The 26,742-nt window shown below is 28.8% G+C and overlaps 4 protein-coding genes across 12 annotated transcripts in view; 3 read left to right on the top strand and 1 right to left on the bottom strand.

Annotated features, from left to right (window-relative positions):
• LOC126847387 (3-phosphoinositide-dependent protein kinase 1) overlaps positions 1-988 on the top strand; it is a 148,420-nt gene extending 147,432 nt beyond the window's left edge. For 3 of the 4 annotated variants that reach the window (XM_050587566.1, XM_050587567.1, XM_050587564.1), the window contains one exon: positions 6-988. In XM_050587566.1, coding sequence (XP_050443523.1) covers positions 6-119 — 114 coding nt within the window. In that variant the 3' untranslated portion in view covers positions 120-988. The remainder of the gene's footprint in view (positions 1-5) is intronic. The other variant, XM_050587565.1, reaches the window with a different exon arrangement.
• A 3,555-nt stretch (positions 989-4,543) lies between these two features.
• LOC126844459 (acetyl-coenzyme A transporter 1-like) lies at positions 4,544-13,809 on the top strand. Its single transcript, XM_050582675.1, has 10 exons — positions 4,544-4,684; positions 6,877-7,199; positions 8,323-8,449; positions 8,513-8,672; positions 8,748-8,902; positions 9,212-9,405; positions 10,620-10,804; positions 11,077-11,206; positions 11,905-12,120; positions 13,486-13,809. Exons 2-10 carry the CDS (start codon positions 6,996-6,998, stop codon positions 13,690-13,692), a joined length of 1,578 nt encoding a protein of 525 aa, XP_050438632.1. The 5' UTR covers positions 4,544-4,684; positions 6,877-6,995; the 3' UTR covers positions 13,693-13,809.
• A 3,262-nt stretch (positions 13,810-17,071) lies between these two features.
• LOC126842992 (facilitated trehalose transporter Tret1-like) lies at positions 17,072-22,562 on the top strand. 4 transcript variants are annotated; one of them, XM_050580289.1, is made up of 4 exons: positions 17,072-17,080; positions 18,309-18,401; positions 18,775-18,960; positions 20,270-22,562. In XM_050580289.1, the coding sequence occupies exons 2-4, from the start codon at positions 18,317-18,319 to the stop codon at positions 21,256-21,258; spliced, it is 1,260 nt and encodes a 419-aa protein (XP_050436246.1). In that variant the 5' UTR covers positions 17,072-17,080; positions 18,309-18,316; the 3' UTR covers positions 21,259-22,562. The 4 variants fall into 4 exon arrangements, with proteins under 4 accessions (XP_050436246.1, XP_050436255.1, XP_050436239.1 ...); XM_050580298.1 differs by lacking the exon at positions 17,072-17,080 and adding an exon at positions 17,288-17,353; XM_050580282.1 differs by lacking the exon at positions 17,072-17,080 and adding an exon at positions 17,625-18,181.
• On the bottom strand, positions 21,848-26,608 carry LOC126843013 (sugar transporter SWEET1-like). 3 transcript variants are annotated; one of them, XM_050580317.1, is made up of 7 exons: positions 26,339-26,608; positions 26,156-26,246; positions 24,605-24,682; positions 24,409-24,532; positions 23,413-23,568; positions 22,360-22,479; positions 21,848-22,294 (listed from the first exon to the last, which is right to left on the bottom strand). In XM_050580317.1, exons 2-7 carry the CDS (start codon positions 26,230-26,232, stop codon positions 22,205-22,207), a joined length of 645 nt encoding a protein of 214 aa, XP_050436274.1. In that variant the 5' UTR covers positions 26,233-26,246; positions 26,339-26,608; the 3' UTR covers positions 21,848-22,204. The 3 variants fall into 3 exon arrangements, with proteins under 3 accessions (XP_050436274.1, XP_050436282.1, XP_050436267.1); XM_050580325.1 differs by having other exon boundaries at positions 26,415-26,608; XM_050580310.1 differs by having other exon boundaries at positions 21,850-22,294; positions 26,343-26,608.
• Between the last annotated feature and the right edge of the window lie 134 nt (positions 26,609-26,742).

Genomic DNA, 26,742 nt, shown 5'->3' with positions numbered 1-26,742 from the left:
TACAGCCGAACCGAACTTACTACCTAGAAGATCCTGAAGGATTTGCATTAGAATGGTGTAAAGCCATTGAAGAAATGCGTGTCCTCACCTACGGCGTTTCAACGACTACATGCGCTTAACAAAACCGTTATTCGGTGACTGTTTTTTTTTTTTTAATAAAATTTCGACGTAACTATTTTTCTCTTTTTAATTAAAACCTGTGTTGTTACAATATTTCAGTTTTTAGTTTATAATATTGTTGCAGTATTTTGTTTTAACGAAAATGATCTGCAAATATGTCTGTGATATTACATTTTAATTGTAAATGAATTGTAACTTAGAGAAATAAAAGAAAAGCGTATATACTATACAAAGTAATTTAAGGTTAAGTAATTTATTTAAAAACAAACGGCTGGTGACACTGCCCCTTGCCCAGGAATAGGCTGTGCTCGGTAAACCCTTAGCTTTAGAGTAATAATTTATTTTCAATTTTTTTTTTTTTTTTGATTGGTTGTGCCTTTAATTTATTTGTTTTTTCCCATTTTTTTTTTTTGTTTATTATAATTTTTTTTTTTGTCTTTCCCTTTAAGCTGACGGTTGACTTGTCAATATTGAAAATTCCCAACTGAAATAATATTACTTTTTTTTTTATTTTTCGACCTATAACTTTTTCTTTATTTAATTCGCATGTATTTATTTAATTTTTTTTTTAGCGTTTTATTAATTACAAATAGTAAAACAACAGTGCATCCATTTTTAAAAATGCAAAAATACTATCCGCATATCGTGTTTATTTTTATTATTATATTTTTTTATTTTAGCATTAAAGATACATTTTGTATCCCATGCCCCCTTTTCCTCAATGGTAACTAATTGAAATTTATTCATGTTATCTAAACCGCACTATTCTAAACACATTTTATTTTGCATGCATGCAGTATTTACTGTGATATATTTATTGTATTTAAATAAAAACAAACATAATAAGTTGGATTTAGGTGAATATTAATTCTAGATAATAATTAAACTAATTAATATATATATATATATATATATATATATAACTTATACAGTTAGTTCCTATAAAAATAATTATCAATGTTATATTCACACTTACACACGCAAATCAATTTCCAAAATACTTCATTATTTTACAAACTATGTACAATCCATTATGTTTTTTTATTACTTTTAATGAAAAATGTCTGAATAGCCAACCTTAAATAAATCCATTAAATGTACGATTATTATTAATATTACAAATATGTATATATATATATATATATATATATATATATTATTATTTTTTTTTTTTTATATATATAGAATTGTGGATCTTGTAAACTTAATAATAATATATATAATTATAAAATAATAATGTAAATTTTTATATGATGAAAAAAAATGTGTTACATGAGTAAAGCCGGTGTGTTCATTACGCAATAATATTATTTTACCGATAATTAAATTTTTTATTACAATTGTAAAAAATTTTTTTTTTTTTTTGATAGCTAATTGCAATTGTTTAGTTTTTTTACGAGCTGTAACTCGACTGTCTTTTATTTAGACTTGATGGAAAAAGGCATATGGCGCAAAACGTTGTTTCGAAGTTACCCGTATTCTATGAATGATTTAATTTAAACATATTTAGTTTAATGTGTATAATGTAATCTATTAGACAAAAGAATAATAAATAATTATATATAAATAATAAATCCAGTGCGTTTTTATTAAATGTATAATTTTCAACTTCATACCAATGTTGTGCCCTGATTTTATAACGATTAACGATAGTAAGAAAAAATACAAAAACCTCTGATATGAAGGTGGAGGAAGTCTTCTTTACAAGACGTGTATATCTAATATAAGGTGAACTTGAATAATATTTTTAAAAGTGTTAGTAAGTAGTAATACACACTTGTTAGAGCTTCTAAGCTACTACAAACATTGTCTTATACAATTTTTAAGAATAATTAACCTCGTTGATGTTTGCATACAAAAAAAGTAATAAGGATAGTATTGTAAAGAATTTATTTTCCCTCTGTTTACTGCATATTTACTAGGGTTGGGACTAATATTCGGATTTTGCGGATATCCGGATTATTTGATATCCGGATAATTTCGGATATCCGGATAATTGATCAACTATCCGGATAGTTTCGGATATCAAATAATATTTCAATTATTCGTAGAACCAAAACTATCAGAATAGTTAAAAATTATCCGGATAGTTTGGGATATTCATTTAATTTTTAACCAGCCGAATATATTTTTTTGAGTACTCAAATTTATGTATTTTTTGAAATTTTCACGAGTTGAAATATCACGTGGATGATTTTCAGATATATCCGTATCAGTGGTTATTAACCGGCAGCGAAACAGTCGTGACAACCCTGAGGATGGACTCTGCAAAGAGTTCGAATAGTCGGTTAACAACCACTGACACGGATATATCTAAAAATAATTTATGTGATAGTAAAATTTAATTAGGTGTCATTATTTTATTATTCGGTATGTTTAAAAACACTATATTATTAAGGTATATTTGTCTTATAAAAATGAAATGAATATCCGAAACTATCCGGATAATTTTTAACTATCCGGATTTCGGATTTCCGTATCCGAATTATCCGGATAATTCGGATATCCGAATATCCGGATAGGCCCAACCCTAATATTTACTTCTACTAAGCGCTCTGTCTCTTTAAACTAAAACTTCCAATGTATTACTTCCTACAAATGACACTCGGGCCGAAATGTATTATTTAATGTAATGTAATTTGGCAGCTGACGAGCAGGTATACTATTGTTGTTGACGGGCAGCGGTTCACGAAAAATAACGACTCGTCTTCTCACCCCAAAAAATGAAGCATAGTCAACACACTATTGCGTAGTAGTCCCGACTCGTCCTGTACAACATCCAACGTGTACATAAAAAACTTTAACGTCATTCCAGTATTCCGCCATTAAAATGCTGAGTGAACTGTTACCATCATTTGTACGTTCTATAGATCAACATTATCGGCAATTCATTTATCGTCAAAAACGTATGCGATTCTTATGAATTTAACACAGTTGCAGAAAAGGATCGAGAGACTGATCAAGTGTCATTTAAAAAATTTACTTTCCCAACACTGAATATATTATATAGATTTTTTTTTTTTAAATATAAAATATTTGATATTTTTCCAAAATATGTTATTACTTTATAATAATCCTTTATATAAAAATAATTGAATGTACCCTAAAATACAGGTTGTCTACACAATTAAACACATGTAAAATGATAGGGAAAAATTCAAGTTCCTAAAAAACATACAAATTACCTATGATCAAAATATCATGTTATCAGTACAATGATATTGTTCAAAGACATTGTATGTTTAATGGAAATATTAGTTAGTTAAGGTTATTACATAAGTTATGTTAGACTGTTATTACCATTTACCCCATCAGTTTTAACTGGTATTACGCCTATCACACTTTCTTTTAAATACATGTATTTACTTAAAAGCTGTAATATTTAGGTATATTATGAGCAAATAAATGCAATCCTTGCCAGTTTGTGATGTATTAGAAACTGTCAATATAGTAAAAACTAAAAAATTGGAAATTCTTAATTTGAGATGAGTTTTATTTTGGAAAAATATTACAACAAAAGTGATAAAAAGTTGTTTATCATTTTGAAACATCTGGTATTAGGCTCTGATAACAACAATTATCAAATTATGTGCTCATCTAAATTTTAACTATCATACTTTAAGAGATATGCCATTGACCGATATTACCCACTGACTGGTATTCCCACATTCTCCCTATTTAAGAAGCACATTTCCTCAGAATAATTTTTAGTATTCAAAATAAATTAGTATCCCTTGGAGTCTTGATTAGTCAAATAGACTTTAAAACCAAAAAAATCATAGTTGTTAATAGTACTTCGAAAGTATAACTGATTACCAGTAAAAATATATAATGAATCAATGAGTTATTTTTTAAAAGACATCATAACACTATGTCAATTTCCTGGGCGGCCAAAAATAAATTCTGACAGAAGTCGAATGCATGTAGGTATATTTATCACAATGATAAAATACGTTGTTATTTTTATTTAGCAAAATTTAATAAAAAAATATATACTACATTTTTAATGATAAATATAATCATTCCTAGAAAACAGATGGACCACATTTATTGCGTTTAAAAGCAGTCGTTAATGCGTATATTAAAATTATATTTAATTAAATTAAAATTAACAGACATTAGATAATTGTGGGTCACACTCATTAGACTTAACTGTAATAAATGTTTTAATATTTTGTGTGTATTTTTCAAGAAAGGTTCGAAGGGCAAATTCCCCCCCCCTCCGTTATACTTCTATCATTTTACCACAACATTGTTTTTGTTATCGATTTAAATAATCATAATTTCTTTCTAAATAAATATATGCATAATCACTTATTATACCAATAGAAACAGATGTCGAAATTATACAATTACAATAATATACTATAGGTACTTGCTGACTAGCCCGTTTCGTGATAAAAAGATCATAAGCTACACCTAACACGTGTTGTTACGTAATTCTAACATAAAATTCGTCAGAGTACCTAAAAATACGACTCATTATACTGGATACTGTTGTTGCTGCTTAACTATATTAAGTGTATCTTCCGTTCTTGATTTTAGTAACGTGGGTACAAACGAGGTATGTATTTATATTTTTTTATAAATAACATTTTAAACTGTATAAGTTATCTGTACTATCTGTTTTTAATTTATTTAATGTACCGAGATGTATATCACATCATATTTAAATGATGAAAGCCATATTAATAATGTTTCAGCTGTAATTTTTTGTCTAGTTTTTTACAAAGCTAACGGTTATTACCGGTTTTTTAAATTTTTTTCTCAACAATAGTCCTTAATCTTTAGTTTAAACGTTTTAATTGAACAAATAATAAAACAGTAATTATAACAATTTTTAAAAGGTTTTTATTAAATTACACGATAATTTAATTTTTTTTTATTTTCCGCTTTGGAGCTCTACGTACTCTTTTACTGCTAACTTTTTTCACGCGTTCAACAACTCAACCACTCCTCTTTACTAATATTTTGTTCTTACGAAACACTTATTTTTCTTATTTTATCTGAATTCAGTAGTATTGTTTTCCACGTGATTATTTAACTCAATAACATTTTTTCCCATTTAAAATATTTTTTTTTACTTTACTGTCAATAAGATGGTTTATGCTTTTATCTAATAAAAGTTAAGATCATCTGTTTATATTATACTATTCATTACTAAATTTCATGGAAATTACTAATTTATGACTTCAAAAATACAACTTTACTCTATAGTGAATTCATTTCTTCAATGAAAATACGATTTTAACTCTTTCTTCAAAGTGTATTTTTTGTCTAGTCCTTTTCTGTCATAACTTTCAAAAATACCTTATCTTTTTTTTTAATTTTTCACAAATACTTTTACAACAAACTGTTTGTACGTTATTTATAATCAAATTTAAATAGGGAGTTTGATGCTCCTTATAATTTATTACATCCGTGTCTGTAGAGGCAATTTAAAAAGGTAATGCAACGGCATTGCTATTGATGATTCCTTTAAGTATAACCTTTATGCATATGACTTTTGGATAACAGAATATAAATATTATTAATTATGTATAACCAGTATAATTAGATAAGAAAACTGTATACATTTGGAGTTGATTTATTGGTTAAAACTAACTGACTAGCAGTTATTTCCCATTAAACTATTATTATACGGTTGTTTTATCATTAAAATTATTTTTAAAAAAAGTTCCCACAAATATTATTAATTTCTACAGAAAAAAAAACAGCTCTGTATAATAATTATTTAGTGTACAAAAGCTCTTGCCATTTTAGTAGGTACATATTCCATTTTATTTTATATTTATAGACCTCACAATAATAGTAATAACTGACATAGTTAAAAACATCATTGACCTTGTTGTCAACTATTATTAAATAAATTAAATAAAAATGCTTACTTATCAGTTATTGTCGTGAAATGCGGTGATTTTATTAGACTGTTATTTCGTTTAGATGAGACACTTATATGATCAGTCATCTGATGCATTCGGACGACAAAATACTAACAGTAGCCGTTGGCGGTTGATGTACTTGGCGTCAAACGTCTATCCTTATGTTTTTTCGAATATATTACATATTACTAGAGTACAATCGTGTAGTTATGTTTTGTGATGAGCAGTATAAATGATGGACAAGTGCGTTTTTAAAAACCTATTTTTGTTTTTTAAATGTAACAGTTAAAACTTGTAGGTACAGTGTTAAATATTTTAAAGTTTTATGATAGTTTAGTGTGGTAACTTAAAACGTTAATATTGAAGGTTATCTTAATTTATTAATTTTAGTTACAGGTAAATTTGAAATAACTTAAATTACATTTTATTAAAAACAAATTTTTATAACGCTCGGTGATAGAACTAGGTAAAAGGTAAAAATTATTTTATTATACTTTTTCTCTCTAGGAAGGCGATGTTTTATTATAGTTTTGTAATACATATGTGTCCTCCTTATCTCTCCAATCCTTCCCCTTCCTCAAACCGCTCCCTAAATAACAACAATGCTTGCGAATTTCAATTATATCATTACTACGTAACAAAGTCTTTTAACAAGAGATAATATCGATTCCATTAGTATTAAGGTCTAATTGACTACATTGGCTTTCATTATTGTAAATAAATATAGCGGTTATTATCTACATAAACATGTTATCAATACTGACTTCATTTACATTATAGAATTAAACCATTTATTATAAATCAACTGTTATAATACGTACACCAGTAAAATCCTAGTAAACTTACTAAACATAATATTGTTCAATTATAATAGGTTAAGAACCACATCAGATAAAACGCTCAGTTTATTCTAACACGTTGTCGATGGTGCTCGACACAATAAGTCGTGTTTACTGTCGGTTGTGGAACTGATATTATTACCCGAAAACAAGTATGAAGAAATCGGCGAAATATGATCAACCCGGTGCAATTGAAAGTGATAATAACACACAGCCACTCAAACCATGCTTAAAAGGAGATTGGACGAATATTTCCCTATTGATGTTGTTGTATACACTTCAAGGTGTACCACTGGGGTTTTCAACGACTATACCAGTGATTTTACAAAACCAAAAAAATGTTTCCTATCAAGATCAGGTTGGTATAATCATGATTCATGTATAATAAACAATATTTTATCGCTTGTTTATGTAGACTTATTATATCATTATTGTCAAAATATTTTTCTATGTTCATAAAACGAAATTCTATCTTTATTTTTATTTTTGTATGCAAACGTCAACGACGAAGTTCTCAAAATTTCATTATTCAGTTTTTTAGTAGTTTAAAATATTTTCTAAGAATTTGTCACTATATGAACATATCATTTTTGGTATTAGGGTGTTAAGATGACGCTACACGGGACATTTTGTTCGTGCGAAAACTAGGGTTAGTATTTTGTATACAGCGCTCTACATACTTGTCAAATTTAGTCGAAATATAAAAATATTGTACTTCAAGGAGGTTAATTTTAAGTTTTTTCTTTTCGAAAATCTAAAACCACATAAAAGAAATGAGCTGATTTTTTATAGTCTTATAAAGTTTTTTTTTATATAGCTTTCATCAAAAAGGTATTACAACTTGACAATTATTATAAATATTATTACAATTGATAATCTTAATAAAATAAAAAGAGAAAACACATTAATTTAACTGAATAAAAACTGTATAACAGCTACTAATAACTATAAAAGAAAAATATAGTTTAATACTTATAATAATATGGTATAATAAGAATGATGGGATAAAAAAAACTTCTTAGATAACGAGTGATTTATGATTTTGTAGCTGGCATTTAATACCTGTAGAGTGGATTTTAGAGAGGAAATCAATGGATTGATAATTTCTCTAACTCGTTCAAAAGATGTTAATTACTCACACTATAAAGTACTAATAATGAATCCTTATTAATAATTCAATATAATTTTAGCTTTACATTTTTCTCACTGCCCCCCCCCCCCATCTAATTTCGAAATTTTAATTTTTGTTTTAAACAAACCTAACCGGATATTGAACGGATTATAAAATATACTTATTTTTGTTAAAAAGGCTTTTAAGGCCTTTTAAAAAGTTCTTATTAGATATATCAACAAAAAACCATGCGCTGTATAGTACAATATAATATATAATATATAAAATAATATACACCTGGATAGGTATAATGGGATTCGTAGATTTTATCTAACTTTCAATATTTAATATTAATTTTTCATTATTTTAGGCTATATTTAGTGCTGCAGGTTGGCCATTCAGTATGAAACTTCTATGGGCACCGCTAGTTGATTCCTTGTATGTAACGAAAATTGGAAGAAGGAAATCTTGGCTTTTGCCTGTTCAGTATTTGCTAGGTATTTGCTAGTAATATTATAATTTTATTTTGTATATTTGTATTTATACTTAGTCCTTTTTAGGTACATTTTTTCTTTACACAGCTGTCCATTTTGATAGCTGGATAGGAACTGAGGGTAAGCCTCAAGTGGCTATTATAACGTTTGTGTTTTTTTGCACTAACTTTCTTGCTGCTACACAGGATATAGCTGTTGACGGTTGGGCTCTAACCATGTTGAGGAAGTAATAAGTATAAACTTGCTAGCGACTTGTTTATCATTCATAATTATAATTGTTTTTATTTTATTTTTATCTTAGAGAAAATGTAGGCTATGCGTCTATGTGTAATACATCAGGTCAGGCAATTGGAATGTTTTTAGGATATGTCTTTCCAATTCTTTTGGATTCCGAAAGTTTCTGTAATAATTATTTGCGCAGTGTACCTGCCAATGGAGGAATGGTATCTATGCAAAGTAAATATAATGAAATAATTTAAGGTTTGGTCCAAATAACGTGCTATTGACTATCTTTTTTATTTCCGTTTTTTTTTGCGGAATATTAAGTTATGAACCAATCTAAAAACCTTTTTTAATGATCATAACACAACCCAGAATTTTCTAAATACACAAATATTCACTATGCGTTTTTTTGATACTGTAAAATGTGCGTATTGGTTCTTCGTTATTGGACTTCACCATCAATTTTTAATTTTAATATAAATGAGTAGGATCCAAGTATTATGCTATTACATAGATAGTTAATGTTTTATTATTTTATTTAAGGTTTTTTTTACTTTTGGGGAGTCGCTTTTATGTTGATAACTTCACTTGTTGGTCTAATAAAGAAAGAAAACAAAGATCGATCGGCAGATTGCACAGAAGACAAATTAAATGTGTTTAAAACTTACTCCGTGCTGTGGGACATTGTTAAAATGCACGGTATCCGCATATTGATTTTCGCTTTGATTACTTACCGGGTAAGTTATTTAATTACATTTATTGAAGTTGCACAATAGGAAATTTGATTGTATTAACGATTCAAACATGAATATTTATCTATTTATATAATCACCTACTTATTTATTTTATTCAGATAATTTTAGGTTATGTTTTTAGTTATTTTATTTTTAAATATTTTTATTTTGAAGCCAGCACAGTAGAGACAGGAGACTGAGCATAGTCGAGTCAGTGTGGTCGTAGATCTATAGGAATTAATATTATGACCAAGTGATAAAATCACTCTAAAAATAAATGATTATAGAAAAACCAATGCCCATTCAGCTCCCCATAGAAGTAATAAACGGCGGTGTTGGAAAAGTTCCTTTTTAAGAACTTTTTCAGTCAATCAAAAAACCCATACAGTATTATTTACATTTATTAGTACAATAATAAATATTCTTTCATTTTTGTAAATTATAAAGTGTATTTGTAACGTTATTTTATAGATGCAAAAAATGCCTAAAATATTTAGAGGATTCAAGTACCAAACAAATATTTGAGAAAATAACTTTGCGAGTCCCGCACACTCCCTAAAAACCGTACCATCTCCGTTACGTTTTATATCTCTATAAATAAATAAAAATTAACTATAAATACGTTATAGCATTTTGGAAAAATCAAAATTTATTTAATTATAAGTGATTATAACGTATGATAATAATATTATACATTTTTAAACTGAAAATATTAAATTCCGGATGCTAAGCATACGATTACCTTTGCGATTTACGGCAATGCGGTTTTCTCTATATTCTTTATTGTCATATAATCGGTATTCGGTTATGAATTATACCTACTACTCTGTATGCACTTATACAGAATGATTTGTTTAAGGATTCCTTTTTTTTAATGCTTTACTTTTCAAAATTGAAAACGGAATAAACTATTAGTTTATCAACAAAAAATTCTACTCTGACAATGTAAGTACACCTAAAAACGAATATTCTAGTTTATATGCAAAAATTAAAATTGTATAGACATAATAAGAATAAATAACATATTCTAAGACAAATATAATAAAGTGTTAATGATAATTTTTTTTTATTTGTGGTTAAACAGTATTACTTCTATTAAAAAAGTGTTTATTATTGCATTTTGCGTGCACATTTAGTGTAATTCCATAGGAATGGTGGTTTTGTCAAGAACATTTTTATTTATAAATTCTAGTCGCATTAATTGTTTTTTTTAACAGATTGCTTTTGCTACTGTGGATAATGTAACAAATTTAAAACTAATTGATGCCGGAGTATCTCGTGACAATTTAGTTATCGTGCAAACAGCCCTTTATCCCGTTAAAATGTTAATACCTATAATTGTGTCCAAATATACTTCGGGTCCGAAACCGATGAGCACTCTGCTGAACATTTTCCCTTTTAGGTAAGAATGTAAGAGAAAAGTATTATAAATCATTTATTAAATATTTCAAATGAAAAATTGTTTGAGATAGATATACAAATGATGTATTAAGTTGTAAAATGCGTAATGTATATTTACAATATATTGACCACTTAAATTTGTCAATCATTTTTAATATACTTATTATTTTTTAATGAATTTAAGATAATCCTATGATGATAAATTAGATACCTACATAGTAATTTACCATTGTTGCTAATAGTAAAATGTTTTTTTAAATATAATTATTATAGGTTACTTTGTGGAATTTCATCGGGGTTATTGGTTTATTATACACCATTATTTGTAGAAAAAGGCAACATTGACGCAAAAGTACCATTTGAATATTTTGTTTTATTTGGATTAACATTGTTTTTTCATGAGGTAAGTATTTCTAAATGCTAAATATAACCGTATTACCTTTAACTTTGATGCGAGTTAACTGAAGGATCGTTGGACTGATTTCTTTGATCAGCACCGCCATCCAAATATTGTACAAATACCACTCCTTCCATCTCTCATCTTTCGTCTTCATCCCGACTATTTGGGGTCTGCTCCCCTTGTCCTAAACCTTTACTCCATACGATCTCCCACGACCTACATCTTCTTCGCATACACCTGCATTCCTCATATAAGTTTCAATCATTCTGTATCGCTCTTTTTATTAAACCCTAATTAAACCCTATTAACAAAACCCTAAAATCTATAACTTGTCAAAAACTCTTTTCCCGAGTCTTCAAATTTAATATAAAGTCGAACATATGGATACAAGATTAGTTATAAAAAGTTTGAACTTAGTTATAAGTTTTACGGTTTGTAGTTGGCTATATCAGAGAGAAATACCTAAGATTAAAACTTGTTTATTTTGTATTATTTCGTAAAAACGCCTTATTTGTTGTGCAGATTACATTCCCTCAGAAATATCTTGGGCTAATGATACCCTTGGTTTGATTTACCCAACCGCTCCATCTTCTAAAATCACTTGCGTCCTAAGTTTTTGCTTCCTGAAGAAGACATACTTGCATAATTTTATTGAATTGTCCTTATTTCAGAAATATTAAATGATAATATTGATGTTTCAGCTGTTGGTGTACTGCATGTTTGTGGCTCTGTTAGCGTTTTTCTCGCGAATAAGTGATCCACGTTTTGGAGGAACGTACATGACTCTCTTAAATACTGTTGCTAATTTGGGCATTTCTTGGACAAATACAATATCACTAATTTCGATTGACTGGCTAACAGTCAAAAAGTGTTCAACTAATTCAAATAACGATTGTTCTACGCAAGTGCTCGGAATGGTAAGATATGCTATAATTGTATTAATACATTATATGCATAGTATCTATACTCGAGTTTCAAACAAATGTTAAAGTCTTATTTAAACAAACAATAATTTCGGTACATATATTTTTCTAGTATTCATCTGTTAAAAAAAACGTTATGTTTTAATGGTTCTCGCAACAAAATAGTAACAAAAAAAACCTAGTTATTTTCTCCGCTCAACAGAAATGTATTGAATCATGGATATGTTATTTCTGATCACTTTTTGTTTATCTCTTATCTTTTAATATTTTAAAATAAAATCATGTTGGGTTTTATCACTGGATAGCCTCCATCCTCATACAACATCACCGTTTTTTCTTTTCTTTTCTTTTTTTCTTTGTATAAATGAGGTGAGATGTTACTCCCACCTAGTCAAGGCGCGCGATGCAAAGCTTTGGAACAAAGCCACGCCCATGCGCAACCAGTCCTGTTCTTATTCCGAATAGAGTATATTTGCTTATTATGCCTTGCAGCATAGATTGTAAATATTTTTTAATAAATAAAAAAAAAACATATAATTTAAAATATTTTTTAATTTTGTTACGTGAAAATGGTGACATGCAATTTCTTGTATTCAGCCCCATAACATATCCATGTTAAAATATTCTCATGAAATAGAGGGGAAAAGTCAGGAGCAAGGGAAATGCAATTAGAGAAATAATATTGACTGAATTCCGCACGGTAAAACCTAAGCACAGTAATGTGACTAAGATGAAGTGAATACTTATGGTACGACAAAACGGTTTAGTAATTATAATGGTGTTTTGGACGGAGGTTGCTCATTGAAAAACGAATAATATGCAGATGAATCAAAACTAGAGCTACCGATTACACGTGTACACGTGTAGAAGTTCGTGTAGTTATAAGTACACGTGTACCTGCAACTACACGTATTTGGTATTCTTACAACTATAAGTTTTAATAAGACCTGTAATTTTACGTGATAACCTTCTTTAATTAATGCTTGTCGCTAAAATAAAGTGTAATAGCTATTAGGTCAAGTTATGGAATCTCGAGTCCTACACGTGTATATATAATTACACGAACTTCTACACGTGAATTCGAACTACACGAACTTGCCCTACACGTGTATTTAAAATACACGTGTAGAATCATCGGCTCTGATCAAAACCATCATTTAATGATGTGGTAGTCAAACTTTCGAATAAGGCGCCATTACGGGACCTTTTCCCGTAGTCGTTAATATTAATTAACTTGAAAATAAGTTGTCATAATGGAAATTATACACTTAAATACCTATAGGTATTGTTTAATATTGTATATATTGTAAAATATTGTCTAAATTTCATCTCCTAATAAATAACATTTACACGATTTAGGAGTGCAGTTCAATTGGCGGAAGCTGTTCGACTACAATCAATGGATACTATTTGGAAATCATAATTTGTACGATAATAGGAATCATATGGTATGTTTGTTTCAATAAACCCCTAAGAAATTTACAAACTAAGAGTAATGAGCATTGGTTGGTAAACTTTAACACATCAGTTCCAGAAAAAAACGAACAATTACGATCTTTGACTTAGGTTAATAAAGCCTTTTAATATGCAAACAACAATTTTAATATAAAAAAGACTTTAAACACTAGTCTACTTTAATAGTTTTTATGTATGTACATTTGCAGAAATTATTTTTTTAAATTTATGTTTAATTATATGTTTAATATATGTTTTATGTGAAAATTAATAAATGTTTTGTTAGTTAAATATGTCGTTTGTCTAGTAAATTGGGTTGGTTTTTATAAAATATTAGAGAAGCAGGGTTAGTACAATTTGTGTTTTTTTGAAAGGTCTAAAACACCTTTGAAAATTAAAAATGTTTAAACGGAAAAACGTATTACCTAATATATTCATAGTTTTACATAAAATACTTTAAAACAAATAACAAATCTCTTATACTCCCTCATAAATACGCTACTGTATCCATATATAAAATAAACAAATATAAAAACAAGTTAAGAGAAAGTAGAATCTAACTAGAAGAAATCCGTTGTTAAGGGATATTTGTTAATGACACTACGAAATAGAGCAGGATTTTTGATAATTGATGCTACTCAATGGTAAACAATGAAAATCATGGCAAGAATACCAACAAGCGACTTATTTGTATACCGGTCAGACTACGAGGAGCACTGTCATCACTCGCTGTAGAAAGGATTGAGCTGTCTACGGTGATGGAAAGGAAGATGTATGTGGAATGTCTGATGCCATGTCTATGTTGGAGAACGACTAGGAAGCGATGCTGTGTAATGTTCTAGATAGAAGAAGCTGGGAGAGTCTGGCGTGGGAAACAAGAGTACTTAGCTTGGTGGCCTATACGAAATCTATTGCACTTAGTGTTCTTACTGAATACGTTTTAAACCGAAGTGCGGTCCGCCTTGTGCTATCATTTTATTAAACACAGCTTAAGCTGGGTCGGGCCGGGCCAGGTGGATTCTGAATCAGTTCGAGCTCGTGTAGATCACTGCCATTGAGTTCTTTTTAAGTTACAATCTATGGAGTTCTTATAAATCGTTAACAGCGACAACAAAATAAACAAGATAAAGTTACTGTAGTCTTCTATACGGAAAATAATAAACATATTATTATCTATAATTCAAATATAATTGGCTTGTATGGATGCACATTGCACATATACATATTACACTCATTTTCTTTGTAATATATATTATTATGTAAGTTGTCATAAATTATAGCGAAAATGTAGTTATGACTTTTATAATCAGATTGCAATAAAGAAATCTTAGCCGTGATGGTTTTAGACAATTTGATCGTATTATAGTTAAATTAACTTCTGAATAATTCTAATGTATTATCTTATCGGAGAGCTGTCATCAGAATACAAATTTGTCAAGCTGATATGATCCAACGAGAAAATGAATTATAATGTATTATGATTGGCGATTGCAATTATTCAGTCTAACTGTTGTATTAAATGTATGTGTTATAGTTTCGTAGGTTATATTATTGAAATCTGTTTTCAGATTACTAATTGAATCATCGTTAATTGTATCGAATCATTTTTACAATGTATCATTAGGTTTCTTGTGCAAAAATATTGTAGAATTATTGACTATTTTTTTATTAATTTTTTTTTTTATTAATGGTAAAGGCTTCAATTACAGGGTTATTAGCCTTGAAGTTAATGTACAATAAATTTAGGAATTAGAATAACATGATATTTATAGTTTATGGCTTACATTTACATTGTAAAAAAATTTAATGATTTCAGTGGTGTTTTCTTCTTTGAATGCTTGGTGAAGTGTGAGAGGATTGTTGAGTTTCTTTCGTGCTTCTCTATATTTGGGGCAGTTGATGATTATGTGTTCTATCGATAATATTTGCTTGCAAGTGTCGCATACTGGTGCTGGTTCCTTGTTGATAAGGTATGCATGGGTTAGGTGAGAGTGGCCTATTTTAGCTCGGGTGATGTTTGTTTCATCTCTTATTTTAATGTTAGGGGGGGTACTTCAATTTTTTAACGTTTAGTTTTACATTTCTAAGTTTATTGGAAAGAGGAAGGTTTAGCCAAAAAATTTGCCATTTTTCCATTATTTTGTGGTAAATTATGTTAAAAGTTTCGGGTGAGGTTAATGTCTGGATTTTTGTGGAGAGAGGGGATGTGGTGGCTTCATATTGACTATTGTTAATCTCTATTTTAGAGAGAATATGATTCAGAATGATTGGTATTTACAAACTGAACGCAACCTCATTGATTATTGACATTTAAATTTTAATATGTACACTATAATTGTTATAATATTAGTATCATAATAAATTGTACTCAGATTTTGTTCTGTGATTTTTTAACATCAGTGAAATTCCTAAAAGTTGAATTTACTTCAATCGGCAATGATCTTTGTGTTATTACCTTGAAAACCTGGCTTGTGCCTATTTATTCTAATCGACGATAAGTATACAATTTAAATACAGTATGTTCCTTTTAATAAATTATGGATTCGAATATTGAGCTGCCTACACAGTACAAATTAAGGAGTATTTGTAAGACTGAAATAAATAGAAGTACAATATTGCACGTGAAAGATAAAAAACAATTAAATATATAATGTTAATTATTGCTAAATCGTGTATTAATATTATTTGATACTATTAACGATGTAATGAGTTATCAGAGACGGATTTGTCCAAGTTAATTACATAATATAAATATAACATATATTTATTTGTACTGTATAATACAAATATTTAGTAATAATAGTACCGTTATAGAACATCACGTGTAATATTAAAAAATAACATTAAATCGTAAAATATAGATAACCTTTATTGTTATCTACTACATATTATGCAAATTAAATATTTATTAATATATTCATTTTTTTTTAATCATAAATACTTTTAACTAAAAAAAATTTTAAAAGCTTTTGGCTTTTGTATACATTTTAAGTTATATACCCGTTTCAAACAAATTCGATCGTCGTGTGAATTGAAAGAATTCATATTATTACATTTTATACAGTTACCTATTATACGACATAATATGAACTTTAGTTTTTATCACTCACTAGTCGGAAATCGGTTTTTAAATCGAAAGACTTTTTTCTTTAGAAGCTCGTTTACTATTCACTTAGGGGGATATTATTATTATGATATTATTAATATACAGTTTATTAGTTAAATTTAAAAAATAGTTATCTACTGTAGTTGGTTTGTTAACAAATAAAATGAATAATCTATTCAATTTCTTTGTTTTCGTTATTAGTTCAAGTTTTATGAATTACGATTGAACTTTAGCGCTATACAACATATCTTATTATCACAATATTCAGAAGTTTGAATGCTTATCGTAAATGTTTACCCCTGTAGATACAAGTATAGAATATATTATAAAAAATGTCTATATTAAATAAAATCAATATACCTATTAATTATTCAATATGTATAGTGCGTAGCGGTAAGTACCCACTTATTAAATTAAATGATACCAGTATTTTCTTTTTTTTTTATTACAATACCTATACTACAAATATTATCAAAAGATTATTGGTAGTATTAAGTATAGTATGTACTAGGTAGGTACTTAAAAACTAGTGTAACAACATGTTAAAAAACAAATATACATACATCTTTTTATATCGAATGTTTATAAAGTCGTTTGGAGAGCTTATGTCTATGTAGGAAGGTCGTGTAAACAGCAGTTTTTTAGATTTTTTTTTTTTGAAAAATGGTAAAATTTGTTAAAATTAAATAAATTACAACATGAAATTGTCAATTCAAAGTATTATATAGCAGTATTACATAGCAGCACGGTTTGGACGCGCTACTAGAGTGCGCCTATATAGGTACACCATAGGTATATTTAGAGTTTAAATTTCAAATTTCAAATTTAAGAAAACAAAAGTATAGCCAATAAAGACGTTTTGAGAAGAGATTTTTGGCTTAAAGTTTAAAAAAAAATTAATTAAATCTTATTAAATAAGTACAACTTATTTCATAAGATGAAAAAGCAACTGAATCGATACGTTATTTAATCTCTGGAGATAAACACTTCTCACTAGCTCAGGGTTTGTTAATGGCAAATAGACATTCCTGGCTAGAATAAGCTACTTGTATTCTATGTCTAAGAGATTAATTATACAGATAAGTTACACAATGATACGAAATTAATAAATTGTCTTATCGTTTAGTTTTATACCATCCTCAGTTTACGACTGACTACTGTACAATGGGTAAATGAAAAATAAAAGTTTTTGTTTTTTTACTTAAATTAAAGTGTATGGACTTACGAAGTTTACAATTGGCTACTGCCATTGATTACCCGAAATAATTACTTTACCTTGTGTGGTTTTTTTTTTAAATACCTTGTAACACAATTTTAAACAGTATTACACTAATAGTATATTACATAATCAATGCTACTACTGTAATACGTTTTATGTCTCATACCTCAAGAGTTATTCAACTTGAGAAAATAAACTTAAAAAAAAAAATTGTCTTTATTATCATTGAAATGATTATAATTAAAAATAATAATTCCCTATCATTCGTCAGACTAGTGAGTATATTACTATTTTGAAAACTTTTTGTTGTTATTAATTTTTTTTAACCATTTATATATATGTGTATATTTTGTTTTAAGTTTTTAGTTTTCAGTATTATGTATTTTCAAATTGTATTGAAAGGTGTACAAATGGGATTTTCGGGTGTCATGATTGCTCAACTCCGAGAACCAAACTCAGAAATTCCAATAACTGGCGAACAAGCATCATGGATAGGTAAATTTGTTGACACCTACTATTAAAAATAATAAATACATTTCTTCACAAAAAAAAAGAAAGGTAGGATTTTGGACGGACCAGATAAATCAATTCTTAAGTACTTTGAATGTTTGTATCCAAATCTGATGTCGGACATTTTTTAAAGGCTAGTAAAAAACAAGAGCTAACTATTGATTTTCGACTATTTGGATTCCAGCTACTCAAAATAACAAATAGACCTGTCTGGTTCGTTTGAAACCCTACTTTTCTTGTTGTTGTGGGGCTGGGTTGTTATTAATCAACATGCAGTGTGCTGCAGTTTACAATTAAGTATAGTATAACATTTACATATATAAGTTATAACTATAATGACGAAATAGTTTTTTTCTAGCCAGTTCAGTTTTCCTGACGTGTCCTCTTGGCTCGGTTATATTTGGAGTGATCATGGATAAATATGGCCGTTTAAGAAGCATGCAATTATCAATGTACCCTTTGATTGTCTGTTTTGCCTGGATATGGTTGGCGTCAAGCATTACTGACTTTTACTTGGCAAGATTCATAGTAGGCTTAGCAGTAGGTACGTATTACTTTTTTAAATATATCAGTTATAATTGTCAAACTATGACAAAGAACAAGCCCAACCCCTCCTACCCTTGGGTCATCTGGAGTACTTTCGAGGTTTTTAAAGAAAAATGTCAAAAAAATAAAATACCTATATGGGTTCACCTTTATAATGCTATTGTTTCAGATAGTTTGTAAAAATAATATTTTATTTACTAAACTAAATACATTTTGTTTATTATATCACTATCGATAATTATTATTGCAATGAATAATACATTTAGTACATATAGACTAACGAGAAATAGGTAACGCATTGCGTAAAATGTGCGACCCTTCGGGTTAAAAATTAACATTTAAAAGAAGTAAAGCGGCTAGCTAAAGTGGCGCACAAAGGAAAAATGTCAGCTAGCGGTTAAAACATCAACAATTTTAATAGGGGAAAATATTTCAAAAATGCTCCCGGTTAGGAGGTAAAAAAGCGCACTCGAAATAATTACTTTACCTAGTGTGGTTTTTTTAAAAAAATACCCTGTAACACAATTTTAAACATTATTTTTTACAACTTTTAATATGAATTTTTTTTCAATTACTTTACAGGGTGTTCCAGCATGAAAGGTAAGTAATAGATGATTAGACATTTGGGGGACCCCCAAATAAGCCCCCCGTTTTCATTTGTTCGATAAGTAAAATATTAAAGGTTTCGATAGTTAAGTAAAAAAATAATGACTTTAAAACAAAAAAAATTATTCCTTGTTTATCAGTGCAAAAAGCTCACCTTAAAAGAGGGGTCACATCATTTTCAGTCCCTTTCGGCCCTTAACTCAAAAAATGATAAGAGTAAAATGGTTAGAGACCATAAATAAATAATAAGTGATAAAAGATAAATTCTAAGAGATAAAAGAAAAGAGATAATTGATAAAAGATAAATTATGAAAGATAAATGATAAGAGACTAGAGGTGAGACATAAATGATAAGATAAGTGATAAGAGAAAAAGACTGAAAATGATGTGACCCCTCTTTTAAGGTGAGCATTTTGCACCGAATAAACATGGAATAATTTTTTGTTTTTTTAGGTCAATATTTTTTTACTTAACTGTCGAAACCTTCAATTTTTGACTTATTGAAAAAAAGAAAACGGGGGGCTTATTTGGGGGTCCCCCAGATGTCCACTCACCAATTACTTACCTTTCATGCCGGAACACCCTGTATAATGTAGACATAAATATAGATTTAATTTTTTTTTTTTTTTAATATGACATAGGTTATAGTAGTTTTAAACTGTAATTATATGATAATAAGGGATACGCGTTTTCGTCTACAGGATCGGGCAGCAGTGCCATATGTCTGTATATATGTGAAACATGTTCGACAGAGAGCCGTTCATTTTTCTTGTCGCTGTTCAACATCAACCAAGCGGTGGGCATGATCTTGTCCACGACGTTAATGCAGTGGATGTCGTGGCGGTCGGCGTCCGAAGTATTCTTAGCCGCATGTGTCGCGTTAACCATCCTACTGTACATCGTGCCAGAGTCGCCGGGGTGGCTGCTTAGCAAAGGTAGGTCAGAGGAATCGGACAGGATATGTCGGTGGTTCGGGTTGCCGCCCCTCGAGCTATCGACGGAACAGTGTGGCCGTTCGCATGCCATAACACTCAAATCGTTCACCAGTCCCGAGGTGTGGAAGCCGGCCGTGCTGTGTATGACGTTTTTCGTACTACAAAACGCCACAGGGTTCACGGCGTCCTTCGTATATCTGGTGGACTTTACTAGAGAATGCAGAGTGCCGTTCGACGCGGTGCAAGCATCTGCCTTTCTGTCATTGGCTCGTCTGATCGGCGCGTCGCTCAACTCGTTTGTGTTCTATAACGTGCCAAGGAAGACGCTGACGTGTATGTCCGGCCTGGGCATGGCCGCGTCCGCGGCCGTCATAGCCGCGACGCTGAGGACTTACGACGATCCGTCGGACTCGCCAACGCCATGGCTGACGTTCGTATGCCTTATAATGTACATCATCTCGGCCATGATGGGCGTTTCGTCCCAGCCGTTCACCTTTTGCGCCGAAGTATTCCCAACGGCCATCAGCGGTGTTATGATGGGCATCACCACTTCGCTGGCGTACGTGCTCATGTTCTCTTATACTAAGATCTTTCCGCTCGTGATCATCGAATACGGCATGGAACTCTATTTATGGGTGTGCACGTGCGCCGGCGTGGCCGTCTGGTTGTTCGGATGGTTCTTGTTACCAGAGACCAAGAACAAGACCAAAAAAGAAATCACCGAGTACTTTTCGAGTAAATCGACAAAGCCATGACGGTGGCTTTCACCACCGTCATTAGATTGCGAGCCGTCGCTCGCAATCTAATTATATGTATACACACGTTGCCATAATATGGTAACACACCAAACGGCAAAAGGGCTGTAGTCAAAAGCATAAATCAATGGAGGTTCGCTGTACATTTCCATTTGGCATTTAAATTTGCCGTATTTTATAATTGTGTAGCACAGTCACAATTTATTATACTACTGTATAATGTAGTAATTAATAGTCGATCAAATCAGATGTCTAAATTAAACAATGTCATTTGAAGAACTAAAAAGTAATTTTTCTATCATCCGAATCGACAAAGAATTGCCGACTTCTTAGCCACTTTGTGGCCTTCCAAGTACACGATATCGACATACATGAACGGCTTATTGCTTTTAAATACTTTAAGAAAATTTTACAACATACTTATAGTATACTGTTAAAAAGTGCACTTTTTCTAGATAACAATTTGAGGTAGGTATGCATTAATGGGTTGATTTTTTATATCAAGTTAAAGGGAATTTCCAAATAAATAACTTACAACTGTTACTACATAATATAAGCTTTAATTCATAATCGTTTTTAATTAAGTACGTGTATACTATAGTCTATAATATAAATATACTATGTAGTAAGTTATAACATACAATTTGTTTCAGTTAATTGGAATGGTTTCAATTTTGGAAAACTAAAATTACAATTTCTTTTTACTTATAATGGCAAACACGAACAACACCTTATTAAATAACAGTAATAGATTTATCACATTTAGTTTTTAAACAAAACGAGCGGTGCTAATGCAGAAAAATAAATCACAAAGTATACACAGTATTTAATGGAATAATAAAAGTCAATCAACAAAATGGAATACTCAATAATAGGAAATCACAGGCCACAAGGATTAAAGAAATACATAATTTAGACTAATAATAATCAGTAGTTACATAACTGACTAATCAGTTTTCTTGTCTTCTTTTTTGGGATATTTATAAATTAACGCTAGCTGTATTCCACACAATATTACTGTCGCCACATTCTGAACCTGTAAATAAAACCTTTTTAAGTAAGTAATAATAAAATTATATGAATCATTAATAAATAACCGACTTTTATAAATATATTGTCAATTAAAAGTCCATAGACCAGCCATAAAGATCCAACCACAGTACCAGATAATATCATTGGAAATGGTAACATTGATGCATCTTGTGCTGTAATAATTTCTTTCTGCAAAATAAATTATTATAAGTAAAATAAAACACTTAATTAATTTTAAATTCAAATTTTGCAAGGTAAAAGGTTATTTTTTAGTGAACTATTTAAATGTATTGTATTAGTTCTGTAAATTATATTATTATATAAGTATAACTTATTAACAGTTTTTTATTGTAAAAAGTTGATTATATTTTATTTGAAATCAAATATTTATTTTTAATAGCGTAAAACTAAAAGTTGAACTATACATTTTATATTAGAGTATTATTTGGTACATTTGATTTTATATTAAGTGAAATTGCAACCTGAATGATTAAACTTTAGGAAAAATGTATGGTAACATTTATCATAATATGATTTACTTAAAATCGAAAAGTTTGCCAAAACCACAAAAATCTTAAAATATTATAAATACCTAAATACAATTTTTAGTAATGTAAAATATTATATATGATCGTAAAATAAGTTTCCTATACTCAATATAAATTAAATAACTTTTGTATACTATTTCTTATTATTTGCTGTATTAATAATATTAAGTAAAAAAATCTAAGTTAAAAATGATGAAATAAACAAGAAACTTGTGGTTTTTAATTAAAAAAATTAATTAGATTCGTTTGAAATGTTTCAAGACTCGGTATAATTATTAGAGGCATTTAGAACACAAGGGGTATAGGTGACATTTTATCGATTTCAAGAAAATCAAACTCAAAAGTCAAAGTTTACATCCAGATGGCGTTTTCATTTGGGGGTTAGGTGATTTGGTACCAGATCGCAACAAATGATGAATAAAAATCACTAACAATAATTCACTTAAATATCTTTACCAACAAATAAAATGGATAATTTGTAGTTAGCTGTGTACTTAACTCAGATTTTGTAAAAATGTCACTTATACCCATTGTGTTCTAGGCGCATCTTTTATCAATATAAAAATTTACTTACAAGAGAAAACAAAGGAGATCCAACAAGTGTAAACATTAATAAGGTTAGAATAACTCCAAAGCGATATTCCACTAGTTTTTCATTTTCAACCATTGTATACCCCCACAATATACCAGTAAAAAGTGTTACTTTCTTCAACATTGAAAATAGTGGACCCTAAAAATAAATGTTTTCAATATTATAATGTTTCATCTTGTATAATAAATAGAAGTATATTATAAGTGAACACCACACAAACTATTTTGTTATAATTTAGTGTACAGGCACAGCAGTTGTTTACAGAAAATTAATAAAAAACATAAATTATAATTAACTTGATAACCTTTGGATGTATTCAATGTCTTTGATTTGTTGCTGATGTTTCAGACTTACAGAGTTTTTTTTCTCCGAGTTATGGCAAAAGTTTGACAAAAAAATAGTTTTGTAGAAGTCATTTTCCGGCAAATCTATTAGACGGATTTCAATTTTTATTTTGTTTAAGAGAAGCTTAATATTTTCTCTATGGGGTCTAAAAGGCCAATTTTTTATTTAGCTATTAGAAAATAAGTTAGATTTATTAAAAAAAATCATAAAAAGTAAAAATATAAAAGTTACAATAAAATTTTAAAAACAGAATTAAAAAAAAATTGGCCTTTTAGCCCTTGTGGAGAAGATGTTTAACTCTATAAAAAAACATTTTTTTTGGAAATCGGTTTAGTACATTTCATAAAGTAACTTCTTGTTTTATTAATTTTTTATAAAATGACCGGCTAGACCTCTATGCATGATGAGTCTTTGACATTTTCCAAAAAACAGAGCAACAAAAATCTGATTTTTCTTACATATTTTGAATTTTTTTAATATGTTTAATAACAATATAATTCTTATGTGTTGCCCACTTTTTCTATCATTATCCTAAAAATTATAGATTGGTATAAATAATAATACCTATATATAATTTTATATATACATAAAATATAGGTGTCTTAGTGTCTATTATTATTTATATTTATTTACCGTATTAGCCGTATATGTGTAGTACACTAAAAAGTATAACAAATTTAATAAAAATCCAAAAATGTTTACAGGTATAATGTTTGGATCATTCATAAGAATTCCATTTTTTATCATCAAAATGGACCTTCCATAATAAAACAGAAATTAATATTGTTATTATTATAATTTTATAAAATTAAAAATTGAATATACTTACATGGCCATACCCCCAATGAAAGGTGTAGGGTCTATATTTTTAGAACTCTTCTTTTTTATTATATTCCAACAAATAAAACTGAAAGTAAACAAAAAATGGACTGATCAAGTGTATAATTAAATAACCTATTTCAACTATAGTATTTTAAAGTAGTCAAATCATTAAGTAGGTCAATTATCTTTTTCTCTCACTCTAGTGTTAAGAGGGCGTCACACCGCCCATTTTCAAGGAGTAAAGGATAGGAAATTTTTTACAAAATCGTAATTTAAAGTTTAATCTGTGATGTGTAATTATTAGTTCAATAACTAGGACTCTATTTTGGTAGTTAATTTATTTTTTGGACTATCATAGCATCCTTGAAAGCGATTTAAAAATTTTTTTTTTATCTCTACATGTTTAAGCAGACTGAAAATAACTCGCTTAATTTTGGTTTTAGAGTAAAAACACCCATTATAAAATTAAAAGACAACAATATTTCGGAGGGCAATACGGTGCTTTTTTTTCATTATTCCAAGTATACACTCAACACATAGTTTAGAAATAACGACTATTTTAACATTTTTAATTGACTGTAACTTTTCAAAAAATGAATTTTTTTTAAAAAAAACTCACCGTCTTACCCTTTGGAATATTGTTCTTTTTTAATTTTATAATGGATGCTTTTACTCTAAAACCAAAATTAAACGAGTTATTTTCAGTTGGTGTAAACATGTTTTTATCACTGAAAATCACCGGTGCGACGCCCTCTAAGGTATTTTACTTATGAATTTTAAAGACTAAATTGGTAAAAATGGTTTTAATAATTAATATTCCTGAAGATATGATTTATTTTTTAATATAAAATAATGGAAATGATTTCATACTTACATAGTTTTAATAAAATAATATTTAATAAATTAACATATTAAAAAGAAAGGAATTACTTATTATCCAAATACATAGCAAAAAAATTGTTAAAGTAATCTTAGATATATTATATTAAACATATAGTTGTAGCGATGATTATGTTACATAATTTTTAAGTTACATAATAATTTCCTTTTTTCAAAAAAATAATAAGGTAGTAGCTAACGTATTCATCAGTGACTTGTTATATAATAAGTAAGGAGTTCAAATTTTAAGTATGAGGACCAATGTCAGGTTTTTACAAACATCTAAATGGAATTTACTTTGCTTGTTTTTTTAAATTACAACTGCAAATTAAAGGAAACTTGTATTATTTATTCATTTTTTTTAAACGTGGTATGGAATTGTACAACACAAAAATAAAATAATTAAGGAGGTCGTTGCAATAAGGACGTGTAGACCTACACACATTTTTTGGGAGGAATGGAAACATCATTATTATATGATAATTATTATTAGCCCTTATTGCACTAGGCTCCTCAATTACACATAAAAATATTATTTATTCTTAGTTTATAACTTATATTTAATTTATAAGTTATAAATAATCTATAAAATAATGAAATAAATATAATGAGTTATTTATTTAATTTGATGCAAGAACTTAACTATTCAGTACAAAGAATTAAAAAGTATAACACTTACACAGGAGCAAAGAATGTTCCAATAGTAGCAACAGCAGCAACTTTGCCAACGACATCAGCTAATTCTTCAACACTCATTGTTTTTTTGTAATCTAGTTAAATAAATTTAATTAGTTAAAACTAATTAACTTAATTTATAGAAATTAGATATCTAAAATTTTAATTTTAACAAATTTATCAGTACTCACAACTCGCTCTAATGTAGTCTTGTGTATAGCTTAAGTGACTAGCGTAGTTATATTACTGTTATGTAAACATACATTCGAGTATAGTTAATTAAAAATCATTGATAGATGGCCACATATTAATAATATCTTGTTGACCTTCGGCCCACAAGTTTTTTTCTTCAATGTTACTTGTTAGCGGCTACCCTACCATGCAATTTTCGTTTTTTAAAACATTACCATTTACCCATATCCACATCAACATTACAACTCACAGCCGACTGATAAATATTAAAATTTATGTCTAGAAAATATGATAATACCAGTTTCTTATCAAGACCGCAAATCACAAGTTGGAGGGGTTATCAAAGATAAAAGTTCCGTGTATTATGTACTGTGGTTAACGTAAGTACTACCAATTTAG

Source organism: Adelges cooleyi, unplaced genomic scaffold (assembly GCF_023614345.1).
Source record: "Adelges cooleyi isolate 19-005CV unplaced genomic scaffold, UGA_ACOO_1.1 ACOO_flye_CR_arks_rails_tigmint_CR_PRNA_108, whole genome shotgun sequence".
Classification (NCBI taxonomy): Eukaryota; Metazoa; Arthropoda; class Insecta; order Hemiptera; family Adelgidae; genus Adelges; species Adelges cooleyi.
This window is presented reverse-complemented; position numbering and strand designations above follow the sequence as displayed.